The 14503-nt window shown below is 39.2% G+C and overlaps 2 protein-coding genes across 2 annotated transcripts in view; both read right to left on the bottom strand.

Annotated features, from left to right (window-relative positions):
* LOC141439356 (uncharacterized) overlaps positions 1-14503 on the bottom strand; it is a 1011003-nt gene that overhangs the window by 681261 nt on the left and 315239 nt on the right.
* Positions 11-5792, bottom strand: LOC141439278 (carbonyl reductase [NADPH] 1-like). The gene is made up of 2 exons (XM_074103528.1): positions 4960-5792; positions 11-4747 (listed from the first exon to the last, which is right to left on the bottom strand). The coding sequence occupies exons 1-2, from the start codon at positions 5594-5596 to the stop codon at positions 4542-4544; spliced, it is 843 nt and encodes a 280-aa protein (XP_073959629.1). The 5' UTR covers positions 5597-5792; the 3' UTR covers positions 11-4541.

Here is a 14503-nt window from a genome sequence, read left to right as displayed (position 1 = left end):
ATAATGCCAATGCAATGCAGTTAAAAAGTGCTGTTTTTAATCCCAAAAGGAGGGATTAACTGAATAAAGAAGGAATTTAAGTGGAATTGGAACGAACTCACTCAGTTATTAGTACTCGCAGCCTTGACCGATGAAATTAACAAAAGTTGTCTTCTCGATGATGTAGGTAGGGTAGCTGGATTACTCGTCTTTTCACTGGGTTCTATTAAGTGTAACTTTAAGTAAATCTTGCTGTATTGCGTGTCTTCTGAATAATTTTATTTTATATGAACTTGAGTAAAATGTAGCCACGATGATGAAGATCTAGTACGGACGATGTTTCGTCGCAGGGCTCTTTCGTCACGTAACGGTTCTTTACTGATTCTAGTTGTTTTCGTGCCGATGCAAGTTATTGATACCGTTTATTCGTGATTCACCGATACAACTCAAATCTTCTTCACTGCTATTTTTTTTTACTATTCTGTGTTTTTATCTTGAATACTGTTGTATTGTAATTGCTTTATATGCTATCTACGAAGGACCATTGTTTGAGCTGATGCTCCTGATGAAGATATTGAAGATGAATGAAAGGCAGCTGGTTCGCATATAAAACTATAATGATTGATACAGTATAACAAGATATTGACGGTAGGACGGTCTGAACGTAACTGCCGCACGGGGCCGCTTCGCTCCCCGCGCCGCTCTCCGCTAAACCCGTTTTTGAAGTAGTGATGGGACGGCGTATGATGTTGCAACAGAGATCATTAAAACAAAACAAGAATCTATGAATTCTTTTAATGACACCTTTCACAACACAAGCAACCTATTGCAGTCTCATCTATATGGAATGATCATTCTGATAACATTGATATATTTTAACCTTTTCGACGCCAACGACCTATATATACGTCCATTACTTCAATGCAAAAGCAACCTTCGTTCAATTGTATTAACGTTCAATTTTAGGCATTGCAATATAGAAGCCTGGCGTCTGGGTGATGTCTTTTGTATTTGGTGTGGCGGCGAAAAGGTTAACCCTTTTCCAGGCATAGTGCATATAGTAACCACATAAATGTACACAGATGTTCACCTTACCAAGTACAATACGGTACAAAATCATTTGAATTCGTTTAAATAATTTTCGTTTTTAAATGAATCCCTCAGGTAAACAACATACAACTATGATTTATTTTGTAGTCGCACGTCTAAATTGGCGGAGCCTGGAAAAGGATTAATCAATAACTTACAATATCAGTCAAGACATATAGTGTTGTGAATAACGTTCATTTCGACGCTTAAAGTCTCGAACCTTAAAGACTCTCGAGGCTTAACGACTCGAAGGCCGCAAAGACGGTATCTTGCATCCATACGCATAAGCCAATTTAATTGTCAAATATAGTCGAGTTTTTAAGACTCTCTAGTCTTAAGGGTTCGAGTCTTTAAGCCTCGAAAATGAGCGTTATCCACAACTCTAAAGACATATCATTAAATTATTCGGGCCAGTTTACAAACTAGAATGCTTCATTAGTTCAAAAATTATTATGTAAAAGTCCTTACATAAAACTCAACTATACTTTGATAATACACTGAGCGGCACTAAATGTGGCCCTCAAATGTATGCAGAAATAGGTAATTTTGTATGAAGAGTTAAGGGTCTGAGAGGTGAGGCACCTGAGCTCAAGAAAAGTACGACTGCGAGAGCCACAGGACTGATGATAAGAGGAATAGAAATGACAAAGACAAGCTCATAAAGACTACTAAATGCGCAAGGCTAAAAAAATGCTCAGTCTATAACGTGTCTCTACTCTGAATAGAACGTGTTGATTACGGTATTTCTAAACTATATACAAAGCCTCATACCAAATACCACAGTATTTACCTTTTGAACGCCACGGACGACAAAAAAAATATCTGTAAATCGTTCCATAGACGCCACGAAATGCTGACATGGCGCCTATGGCACGATTTTCAGCTGTCGCGTTTTGCCGACTGTGAAAAGGTCGGAGAAATTACTGATTTACGGTTTATTTAATACAGAACATGTATGTAGGATACTTACACGGGCAAATGGGCAAAAAAATAATGTTTTTGCTATTCAGAATCAAAAGCAAAATCGATTCCAATGGTTTAAAAAATTGTTTTTTTCGTACACTCGGTGTATGGGCGTCACAAAACTGACTCCTAATGACCTTGGGCTTCATGACATGAAAATGGGCACCGACTCATTTATCGACCACGTGTTTCATGAGAAGCACATTAAGGTCGAGGGTTTTATTTGGGGGGTTGCAACCAAGGTAGCCTGCATGTTACGATACGATACGACACTGTTTACGAGCAAGTGTGATGAAATAGTACATTGTGTTTAAGTGCGGTAAATAAGGAATTACGAACGAGAGTCTATTAGAAGCCCGAAGTCGAAGGGCTTTAATGAGTCGATGTTCGTCATTCTAGTACCGCCCGTGCGACATACAATATTTTTCATCACATTTGCGAGTAAAATTTTATATTTCTAATAGAAAAAATATAATTGTTCCAAATATTGGCGATACCTTAGGCTGCGCTCTTGGTAGCGCCGCCCTCCAGCTCCCCTCAGCATGCGCCGCAGCCGCAGGGTGTGGTCCTGTAGCAGCGCGCGCACGGCGCAGCACCACCAGTACGGGCACTGACTCTTTACCGACCACGGGTTTCATGACAAGCACATTAAGGTCGGGGGTTTTATTTGGGGGGTTGCAACCAAGATAGCCTGCATGTTTCGACACTGTTTACGAGCAAGTGTGGTGAAAAATAAATAAATTAGTCTCATGGTAGTAGCGTAGCTATCGAAGGCCTCTTTGGCAATGCCGTGCACCGGGGCCTGAGGGCCCGAGGGCTGAACGTAAGCGTTCAGGGGGTTACTAGGGGTCAGGGGGTTAGGGGGTTACCTTACTTGCAACTTATGGATAAAATAAAGAAAACTTGCTGTCGTTAACAATAAACATTGCCAAGAAAAAGAAGATAGTAAGGGATATATTTGGGTGTCCAATTCCTTTTTAGCACCGGGGTCCTGAGTCACCTAGAGCTACATACATCACTGTACAGTCAACGTCATAAATAAGCGATCATATCACTTTTGTACCTTGTCACTTTAACGCATGTTTAAAAAGCCATACGAAATTGTGTAACGACTGAAAGCAACAACTGCGACAAGGTACAGAAATTACAGAAATGATCACTTATTTATGACGTTGACTGTACTACGGGTATGTTATCTTCAAAATACAGGATGAAAAATTTCATTATCGTCATTTGCAAGGAATGTCGAAATGCAAAAGACAGGAAATTTACTAAAGGGAAACGTTTTATTATTTTTAAATAGGAATAAAATTCTATTCAAAGATGTTTGAAAATATTCTCAATAATTTTATTTCATAAATCGATAGTTAATCGTAAGAATCGAATCTCTCTAGCAGATGACCCTTAAATGTAAATATCTTTATATTTTATTTTAAGTAATTTTTTCAAAGACTTTTTTTTTTCATTTTAAACTTAGAAAAAAAAATAAGGAAACTTTTTTTTTGAGTAAATAGCCTTGGTAAATAGTCATTATTTCAGTATTGAAAGTACAGTCGAGTCCAGAGCATAAATCGAGGCCAACCTTATGGTTAATGGCATAGAGGTATTTGCATTATATTTTTGACGTCTTGGTAACATGTATTTATGACTGTACTTTCTCTCCAAGCGGTGTTGAAAATTTCCTCCTATATAGTTACAGTTTCCAAGGGGAGACAATCATGTGGGTTTATTAGTTATAGTGAAGACCTGTGACAAGAGCTAAGCTAAACAATGAACTATAAACAATACGCTATTTGACAATTTTTATATGTTTTATAAATTAAAACTTCACAATGCCTGTTATCGAATAGAAAATCAATTTTTAAGCTACCTTTACAAATAACAAAGTTATAAAGGTTTGAAATTCAAGATTAAACAGAGAAAGACATACTGGCATATGACGTCACACGCCAGTACCGCCATACTTGCTGCATAGAGAAAAGCGTTTGAGAAAGAGACAGGTATATAGATTTTTCAAAAAAACACTATAAATCCAATTTTCAACCGATTTAAGTTTTCTCTTCGCTAAACACTATCTGTATATCTATATTTTCATAATAATATTAAGATATGGCAAATTCAGGAGTTGTCAAATACTTACCGTATTACTTTGCTCACTCGCTACCAAACGCCATGCAGTCACTGGGTGAGTAAAGCAGTTGTTTTTAACCACCGACGCAAAAAGAGGGGTGTTATAATAGTTATAAGTTTGACCGCTATGTATGTCTGTCTTCGGCACCGTAGCTCTTAAATGTATGAACCGATTTTAATGTGGTTTTTTTATTTGATACTTAGCAGGGTTTCTAGCGATGGTTCTTAGACATGTTTTTTCAAAATCGTTTTAGCCGTTTTTGAGATATTGAACTTTTAAGTGACAATGTCGGGGGTTTTCCAACCTTTTGTTGGTTAGGTTATTGATAGGTACCTATATACCTCAGCTAAGTAACGCCTGATTTAATAAATTATCTAAGTTAAACATTCATGCCGTCGATGTACCCTCTCGGGTCGGAACCGTCCCACGGCACGGCGGCGCCCGTGTGCCACAGGAACTGCCCGCGTGGCGGCCGCAGCGCCGCCCGCGCAGGCAAACCCGCGGCGGTGCGCGGGCGCACGGACCCGGCGCCCCGCGTCATGTCGGACTGCACGTAGCCTGGGTGCACGCAGTTCACTGCTATCTCTGCGAAGGGTAAGTATAGACAGGCGTCAAAAATGAGGGCTTAAGTGTTATGATGCCTAGGTGTTATGTCGTTGAAGCACCTAGACTAGATTGATTCACTAATTCAAAGTATTTTATTAGGTACTTAAAGTACAGTCACCATCAGATACTTTGGAGCGGCCAAGGTCATCAAACAGTCATTGCAAGTTTGTAAAAAACTACATTACTCTTACCCCTGTCAGTCAGTCTGCGATGTAACATAAACGTGTAAGCATTGACACCAACTTTAGACACTACGTAAGGGGAGCTACCCCATCCCTCTTTCTCATCCCTTCCTTCTCTAACCGCATCAACATACTCGTTCATCAACGCCTTTAATTCTTCCAAAGTCAAATCTTCTCTGCTGATTCTCGCCTTCAATTCAATAGAAGGTATTCTAGACAAGTGCCCTGAGGAACTCGAGATGTTGACTATGGAACCACCGTTTTCAATGTAAGGCAAAATTGCTTCGGTAAAGCGCACAAGGGAAAAGAAATTCACTGACAAAGTTTGTTCCGCTTGGTACGTCTTTGATTCTGGCGAATCTTTGAGAAAAAGTATTCCCGCGTTATTCACTAGTATCTTTATTCGACCGTGTTTTTCTTTAATATAATCGCAGAATCGTTTGGCACTGTCAAAGTCGGTTACGTCCAGTTGATGGTAAGCAGGTTTGAGGCCCAAATTTTCCAATTGTTTGCACGCTTCCAAACCTCTTGTTGCATCTCTTGATGTCAAATAAACTGTGCCATCAAATTGCTCGCACAATTCTCTCACTATTTCGAATCCGAGTCCTTTATTTGCTCCAGTTACAACTGCTACGTTATTCGACATAACTTTGGTAATTTTTTGTAATAAATTAAAATATACCTAACCTAACTTATCTTAGTAGCACATAAAAGTACCTACACTCAACAACTAGTTAGGTAATAATTAAATAACCATGGTTGGTGTTGTTATTTAACCACTTTTTAGGCGCATGGTTAGGAGCAATTGTTAATAAAAAGCTTAAGATGTCAAACTTGTTTACGTATTGATAAAGAGCTAGGTTGCAAATAGATCCTAATAGAGGGCGTTAGTGGTTAGTAAGAAAGAAAGTGCCAGCAACGCCATCTAGTTGTGTGAAGCAAAGTACATAATGATGATTACATGGATCCTAACATGATCCTAAATTCCTAATCAATCACATAGTTACCACAAATATAACATTGGTCCTCATTGGTATCATGACGATAAGTAATACAGGTGTTTATCTTTTTATTATATCAGAAATTCTTTCCGAATTGTACAATCTTTAATCGTCTACTGAATGTCAAGTAACTCAAAGATACCTTATTCTAACGAAACAAAGTAGTTTTTATTAGAAAATAGACATAATATATAATCCACAATTATACTCGTATGCTCACAACGGTTTACAAATAGGCCAGTCTTATATAGTACTGATTAAGGTTTAAATTTGCTTGTTTTGAAGGTTGCGTGTTTGCTTGTTTTGACAAATTCATGAGATATCATCGTGATTTTTGTTGAAGTGGCAATCAGTTAGCCGGTAGATATGAACTGCTAGAGACGTATAATGGTTGGGTTCTGATTTTAGACACTTTAGTAGACAACAGGTAAAGAGCAGGTGAGTAATAATAATTATTGTAACAGATGCTAGGTAATTAAGATTTTAACATAGACCGCTGTGAGTTGTTATATTAATAGAATATGGCGATTGGATAGATTTTTAGGTAGTCTGTACCTATTAGTGAACTTTTTTGTGTGTCGGTCTTTAGAATGTCTGCTTTTATAAAATATTTTACATGCAATTGAGATAAATAATAATAAAAAACATCATTTTTTCTTTGTGATTATCAATAGATAATAGACAGACATGTAAAACTGCTATAACAAACTATTATTGTAAACGAGAGCATTGGATTTTTTTCTTAGGGGCGGAAGTCTCTTGCTCGTTTTCCTCCCTTCCATAGTAAAAAACTGGCCAAGAGCGTGTCGGACACGCCTAAAATAGGGTTCCGTAGCCATTACTAAAAAATTAAATAATATTTTCTAAGGATTTTGTATTTATACGGAATCTTCGAAATTTAGGTATATTTTATACTTTAGGCTGCTATTTAAGAGTAAAACTATATGATTATAAATATAATATAATAATTCTAAAGCAAACTTAGCTGTTATAGTTTTCCTAGAAAGTTTGATATACTTAATACCATCCTGATTTTTTTCAAATTTTCCACCCACCGGTTTTGATTTTAGAGGGGGCACTTGATTTTCATAAAATTTTGCACTTTAAAGTTGAATATTTCGCAAAAAAAATACTGAATCGAAAAATCGTCTTAGCAAACCCCTAATGGTTTTAAAATACCTATTCAAAGATACCCCACAATATAGAAAAAAATCACCTTCACTTTACGTCTATGAGAGGAACCCTTAAAAATTTTTTTTACAATTTTGTATTGTACCATTTTGGCATACTTTACATATATATCCGTGCAAAATTACAGCTTTCTAGCATTGACAGTCCCTGAGCAAAGCCGCGGACGGACGGACAGACAGACAGACAGACAGACATGGCGAAACTATAAGGGTTCCGTTTTTGCCGTTTTGGCTCCGGAACCCTAAAAAAAGCTCTGCCATAAATATTGTCATAGTAGTTCTCAAACCCAATATTTCAGAGCAATAATGACAGCAATAGAGACCGAAACTCTCCTCGAGTATATCCTGGTGGAATACCGCTGGGTGCTGGTGGTGACGGCGCTGCTGCCCATGTCACTGGTGTGGAAGGTGTGGTCCACACTCCGGAGCTATGTGGTCTTCAAGTTGAACAGCGCGCCGAGGATGCACGACCGGAAGGTTCAAGAAGTCCAGAGACAGGTTAGAATCAGGGATTATTTTCTTAAATCTTCTTGGAGCATGAAATATGAAAATTAAATGACCTTCACCCACATGTGTAATGTAATGAATGTTAAAGTCGCCGGTGGCCTAGTTAGTGGTTTGCCTCTCAAGCAGAGGATCGTGGGTTCAAATCTAGGTTCGCGTCACAGTTTTTTGTAATTCATGTGCGAAATTGCCTTCCGTGAAGTCGCCAAGCGGCCAAAGCGGAAGACCAGCGTTGGCCCACACGGCCAACACTATGCTGAGCTGGGACCGCTTCGCGATTTGGCAAAATCTTTTTTTTTATTTTTCTTAATTCTGTTTAACCCGTCACGCGTCCTAGAGACTAATTAGTCCCTAACTTTTTTTGTGCGGGAAATGTTCTAGAGACTACCAGTCAGTACTTAGTCTTAAGGACATTTCCCGCACAAAAGAAGTTAGAGACTAATGTAGTCTCTAGAACGCGTGATGGGTTAAAAAATACATTTGAAAACTACGAGCTTTACATTGAGAGGAAACCAGGAGATCTGCGAAGCAATTCAATCGTGTGTGTGAAGTTTCCAATCTGTAGTGGGCTCGCGTGGGATTTGTAGCCAAGCCCTCTCATTCTGAGAAGAGGTCTGTGCCCATCAATAGATCGAATACCTATAGGTTGGGATGAATCCTAGCGGTTATTTTTTTTTATCGATCCCGCAGCAATATCCGGATAAAAGAAGCCTAACGTGAGCCCATTTAATATTTATCGTCATCCCAGCTACGTCCACAAACCCCTCTGGCCCATAACTATCTCCATGCCAAAAATCACGTCGATCCGCGTCGCTCCGTTTCGACGTAAAAGACATACAAACATACAAACACAAACACTTTCGCATTTATAATATGTAGTAGGATTTATGTAGCTGTTTACCGGTGGTAGCGGAGAAGTAAGTTAAAAGGTACTAGTTCAGTAGTTGATCGATAGACTTCTGCAAAGTAATCTGAAAATGAAAATCAACAGAGGCCTTTAGCTTTGGGTGCTTTGTTAACAGTTTTGACGACTCGCCACCAGGTTTCCAGATTGGCCGACTCTTCCAATAACTACCTGGTGTTTCCAGATAAAAGCCTGGTTGTCTGGCGACCGCAGCACGCGGCTCTGCACTGCGCGTCCTACTTGGCAGACCATGTCCTTCCGGCAGGGGCTCTACAAGAAGACCTTCACCAATATTGAAGTTAACCTCGTCGATGTGTTGGAAGTTGACAAGAATAACATGGTACGAACACAGATCTAGAGTTAAGTTGGTGACTCAAGTACGCGTGTCGATTTTGGAATACGATATCGGCATAATTTCAGTCGAAAATATTTAAATTCTTGGCCAACTGTATTTGAAATAGGTATTAAAGTTTACAATGCTATGCCGTACGAAGTAAAGTATACTACGTATTGAAAAACTTTTCTATTAAAAGCTCAGCTGCCAGAATCGTAGATTTAAGGGCCAATCAAATTTTTTACCGAACTAATCCTGTCCGGCATTATTCAAACAATGCAGATGTTTTGTAGTAAACATGTTTTTCTGTAATTTAATGGTGGTGTACATGGTACATGCATGTACGGCAAGTTAACCTATTAAACCGTGAATATCTTGTGGAAGTACGTTTTTGGTAAACCAGAGTCAATTTTCGTAACGCGGAGTTCGCTACAAGCGTCCAGTAAAAACTAGTTGATTGGGCCTTAAACACTTACATAAGACCAAAAGTTTGAAGCCTCCACCTGCAAATCGAAACTCATGCATGCTTAGTGTTCCGTTACAATTTAAAAATTCGTTTTTAGACAGTCCGCTGCGAACCCATGGTGAATCGGGCCGCTGTCCCGCAGCTGGAAGCCCTGGGCCTGGCGTACCGTGGGGTCCGAGCTGGACCAGCTGCCGTCGGCGGCCTGTCATTGGGCACGGGGAAACCTCGTCGCACGTCCACGGATTGTTCCAAAACATCTGCGTGCAGTACGAACTGTTGTTGGCTGATGGCTCTGTTGTTTACCTGTAGTAAAGGTTGTTTGAAACCTTGTCTATTTTAATGTTATTTATTTATAAGTCAAACTTGATATAGTACCTACTTATTTTTTTTATATTTCAAGATCTATTTACGTACTCCTAAATGCCGTCTTCTCGTTAATGTTGCAGGATGAAAATCCAGATCTATTCTATGCGGTTCCATGGTCATACGGCACTCTTGGGTTCTTAGCTTCAGCTGTCATGAAAGTTATTCCTGCCAAGAAGTAAGCCATGCCTAAGGCAATTTTTAAATGAAGTGGTACCTAAACTAAATTTAAAAGTTATCATCATCATATCGTCCTATACACATCCCTCTGCAGGGCACAGCCCTCTCAGAACGAGAGGGCTTGGACCGTAGTTCCCACGCAGGCCTAAATGCGAATAGGGAACTTCACACACACATTCGAATTTCTTCGCAGGTGTGTGAAGGATTCGTGTAGATGTTTCAAATTTAAAAAGTAGTTTCGCATATAAATTTCGAAAAACACAGTGTGTGCCGGGATCGAACCCACGAATCTCTACGCGCCATAAGTTAACCACTGGCTACCAAGGCTTGTTTGAAATGTACGGCAAATTTAAAATTACTTAATATAATTTCATATCTGTTGGCTTAAATTACTATATTTTTCAGATATGTTCGCCTCGAATATCACCCATATACCAGTTTGCTGAACTTTCAAAGAGGTTTCAAGAGGAGTCTCTGAAACAAAACCCTCACCAGTTCGTAGAAGCACTTCTCTACAACAAGGATCAAGGAGTAGTCATGCTCGGAGACATGGTGGATGAAATTGGAAGCGATGGCAAGGTATTATAAAACATTATTTGACATTTATCTTGATAAATGTCGTTATTCGTGGCCAGCATCATGTCAGCCGTAAAAGGTCCATTGTTGGCAATAGGTTTTTCCCATAAAAAGAAAGAAAGAAAGTTTTTAATTGCCAACAGTACAAACAATACAAGACAACAATATAAACAATACAAGTGTTGCGGCAGGATATTAATATAAATATATTGAAAGATTGAAACAGATCGTTTTATTGGTTCATTATAAAATTAGGTCACAAATCGCCATCTTGGATTTGGCCAAGCAGTGCAGCGGGGGAGCATCCCGAAAATGCGCCATCTATCCTCACAGGTTCGAACTAACAGAGAAGCCAACAGTTCTCTCGGTTGAAGAGACCTCTGTTAGCTCGGCTGAAAGTAGATAGATGGCGCTGTGTGTAACAAAGATAAAATAGTACAATACAGCACAGATTATAAAAAAGAGTATTAAAAAAATAGGAATATAACTTTGCAAGTAGTCTGTCCTGCGGCAAAAGGAGCAAACTCAGCTAATGCTGCGCTTACGCGGAAGCTGCCAGCGCTGGTTTTCAGTCTGCCCCTGTTGACACATGCTGGAATATCGTCTATAGCGGGTTGGCTGGCGGACAAAAGACAGAAACAGTAATACCAGTACAACAACATTACAGATAAACCTACCCTCAAAAAGCGAAAAGAACGATGAAACGTTTAGCCTCGACTAAAAGACCTTTTGTTGGAAAAAGCGTTTTATTCCGTAAATGAATTTATGAATCTGAAATTTTAATTTTATTGTTTAATTGTTATTATTATCTTGTTTTATTTTATTGTTTTTACATTGACATTTAAATTGTTACTCAATTATTGCCTAATGTATTAATCTTTACATAACCTTGACATTTTCGCCATTATTCTTTATATACATTTCAATGTGTTTTCAGTCTGACGATCCCTTGAGGAGAAAGTCTAATTTTTAATTGTTTCCATTCACATGACATGCTTAGAATTTTATTTTTTATAATTATTACTAATCTTATTACCTTTGACGATTTTCAATAAAAAATCTTATAACTGACATTTATGTAAATTATAATGTAATGATGTATTGAATGAATAAATAAACTAATAGTAACTAAAAACGAATACAAAATAGTTAAACTAATATTTATAACTATAAGTGAGAATCACGAAAGTTTAATAAAACATAGACCTCCAGTTATAACCAATCCATTCATCTCGTTGGTGAGCATCCTACGCTGCACGTGCCCATCCACGGTCTTCATTCGAGAGTCATTACAATGAGGGCTATCGCGTATGAATTCGCCACTAGAGGCGCTAGTGTAGCGTGAGGTCTCCGAAATGTCAAATCTCATAATTTTTGTGTGAGCTCCGCGGGTTTATTTATAATTAGAAATTTTTTGTGAATATTTTGCATTACCTGAAATTAATTATGGCAATTATGCGTTACGGGGCAATGAATGTCTGTGTTTTGAGACAGTTTTGTCTTTCGGAAACTTTTGTCCTCCTTTTTTCCGAACAAAACGGGACTAAGCAACACTGTTGTGGCTGGATATTTTTATGGTACGGTTTTAAGGTGTTTTAAATATGATTTTAATCTAAACTTTGTTTTAACGCCCGTAATAACAGACTCTGAAAGCCACACTTAAAAACCTCACGCAACAGTGCGCCATCTAGTGAGACAAAAAACGATAGCCCTCATTGCATCAAAACATTTTACCTAAGCATACTGATTTCGATGCGTTTTTTTTACTTGAAAGCAAGTTTCCTTACGGTGGTTCTTAGCTATTTTTGTCAAAAATCGATTCTGGCGTTTATGAGATATTGACCTTTGAAATGACAATGCTTTTAAATTTTCTAAGTTGGTTAGCTTATTTAGAACGATGGTAACAGCGAGTTTCTTAATTTTTGTTTGTTTCTTGCAGTACAACCCTATCGGCAAATGGTATTCAGAGTGGTTCTTTAAGCAAGTGGAGAAGCATCTCAATGCAAGACAGTCTATTGTCGAGTATATACCACTCCGGGACTACTATCACAGGCACACCAAGAGCCTTTTCTGGGAATTGCAAGTGAGTTGGTAGAATTAGATGGAGAAGAATGCTTCAACGGCGACTCCGAAGCAGAGCGAGCCACATCAATCGACGCGGAATCGGCAAAAGTCGATAGAAATAACCTAACTAACAAAATGTTGGAAAACCCCGACTTTGTCACTTCAAAGTTCGATATCTCAAAAACGGCTGAACCGATTTTGATGAAACATGTATAAGAATCATTGCTAAAAACCCTGCTTTCAAATAAAAAAACGCTTTCAAATCGATCCACCCGCTTAAGAGCTACGGTGCCACAGACAGACACATAGTGGTCAAACTTATAACTAGTTATGACACCCCTATTTTTGCGTCGGGGGTTAAAAAGCTTTACGTCCACGTAATAAGAGCTAAAATGGGATGGTTCGGCTCGGATCGGCTGACGCCTGCCGACGCGGCAACGTCTTTTTCGCTCTTGTTGCGTAGACACAGCTTTTTTCTATCGGCTTTTGCTGATTTCGTGCTGATAGATGCAGGGAGACCCTTACAGGTTCTTCGACGTTTTCTGACTGATTCGTAGGCTATAAATCTGATCGACGACCGATCGAATCTGATCTACCACATCCAAACAGCCGTATTATTCATGCAAGTGTCTGCCCCTGCCGGGGATCGAGCCCGGGACCTCAAGCTTCGTAGTCAGGTTTTCTAACCACTTGGCCACCCGGTCGACATATTTTACGTAGGACGTCCACCAACGAGATGGATGGATGACCTGAGGCTGTATTGCCTAACGTTTCTGACGCTCGCGATCGCAATCAAATGACGGTTTTTGTATGGGAAAACTGTCATTTGATTGCGATCGTGAGCATCAGAAACTTTAGGCAATACGGCCTCTGGTTAAAGTCGCAAAGCAACTTGAGATCTATGGGGAGACCTATGTCCAACCGTGGACGTCCTGCGGCTGATATGAAGATATAATTATAAACTTTAAATCTAAATTTAATAGTTTAACCTCTGTTTTATAACTTGCATTGTTTTTTCTGAGCCTCTTCTAACGCGAAACTCCTACCCAGGACATAATCTTTCGGCAACAACGTGATCTTCCGCTACCTGTTCGGCTGGCTGATGCCGCCGGAGGTGTCTCTGCTGAAGCTGACGCAGCCCGAGGCGGTGGGCAGGCTGTATGACCGCGCCCACGTTATCCAAGACATGCTGGTCCCCATACAGACTTTGGAGCGCGCTATACAGCTGTTCCATGACAAATTCAGGGTAAAAACTTGTAGAGGATCCAGACTTTTTTCCGATTTTTTTCCCAAATGAGTAATTTGTTATAAAGACGAACGAGTTTTTGAAACTGTTAACTATTCAGGATATATTATCTGCGGTTATACATGGTGTTCGAATAGCTTGTTCCAACGGAAAGTTTAAAAAATGTATAGGCGGTAAATTAAACTATTATTTACTTGAATACCTAGTAGTTATTTTAATTTTCACACACTTGCTCGTAACAGTGCCGTAACATGCAGGCTACCTTGGTTGCAACCCCCAAATAAAACCCTTGACCTTAATATGCTTGTCATGAAACCCGTGGTCGGTAAATGAGTCATCCCGTACCTACTAATTTTCATGTCATGAAGCCCAAGGTCGGTAAATGAGTTTGTTACTTAGTTTTTCTTCTACAAATATACAATTTTACTCGCAAATGTGATGAAAAACATTGTATGTCGCACGGGCGGTACTAGAATTACGAACATCGACTCATTACAGCCCTCAATCTTCGACTTCGGGCTTCTAATAGACGCTCGTTCGTAATTCCTTATTTACCGCCCTTAAGACACAATGTACTATTTAATATTTTCTCACATTGTTTGAGAAAAGCACTATACAATCTCGCCACCACAGGGATTGCAGGACTAGTTTTATCCAGTCTCGTTTACGACTCGGCCGTCTAGCCTAACTTGTCATCAGTCCCTTACTTCATAGGCCTCTGCAGT

This window comes from Choristoneura fumiferana, chromosome 20 (genome assembly GCF_025370935.1).
Source record: "Choristoneura fumiferana chromosome 20, NRCan_CFum_1, whole genome shotgun sequence".
Classification (NCBI taxonomy): domain Eukaryota; kingdom Metazoa; phylum Arthropoda; class Insecta; order Lepidoptera; family Tortricidae; genus Choristoneura; species Choristoneura fumiferana.
This window is presented reverse-complemented; position numbering and strand designations above follow the sequence as displayed.

Coding starts and splice junctions, on each gene's coding strand:
- LOC141439278 (XM_074103528.1), bottom strand. CDS start 5,596: ATGTCGAATAACGTAGCAGTTGTAACTGGAGCAAATAAAGGACTCGGA. Junction 4,748..4,959: donor TCGCAGACTGACTGACAGGG/GTAAGAGTAATG, acceptor TACCCTTCGCAG/AGATAGCAGTGAACTGCGTG.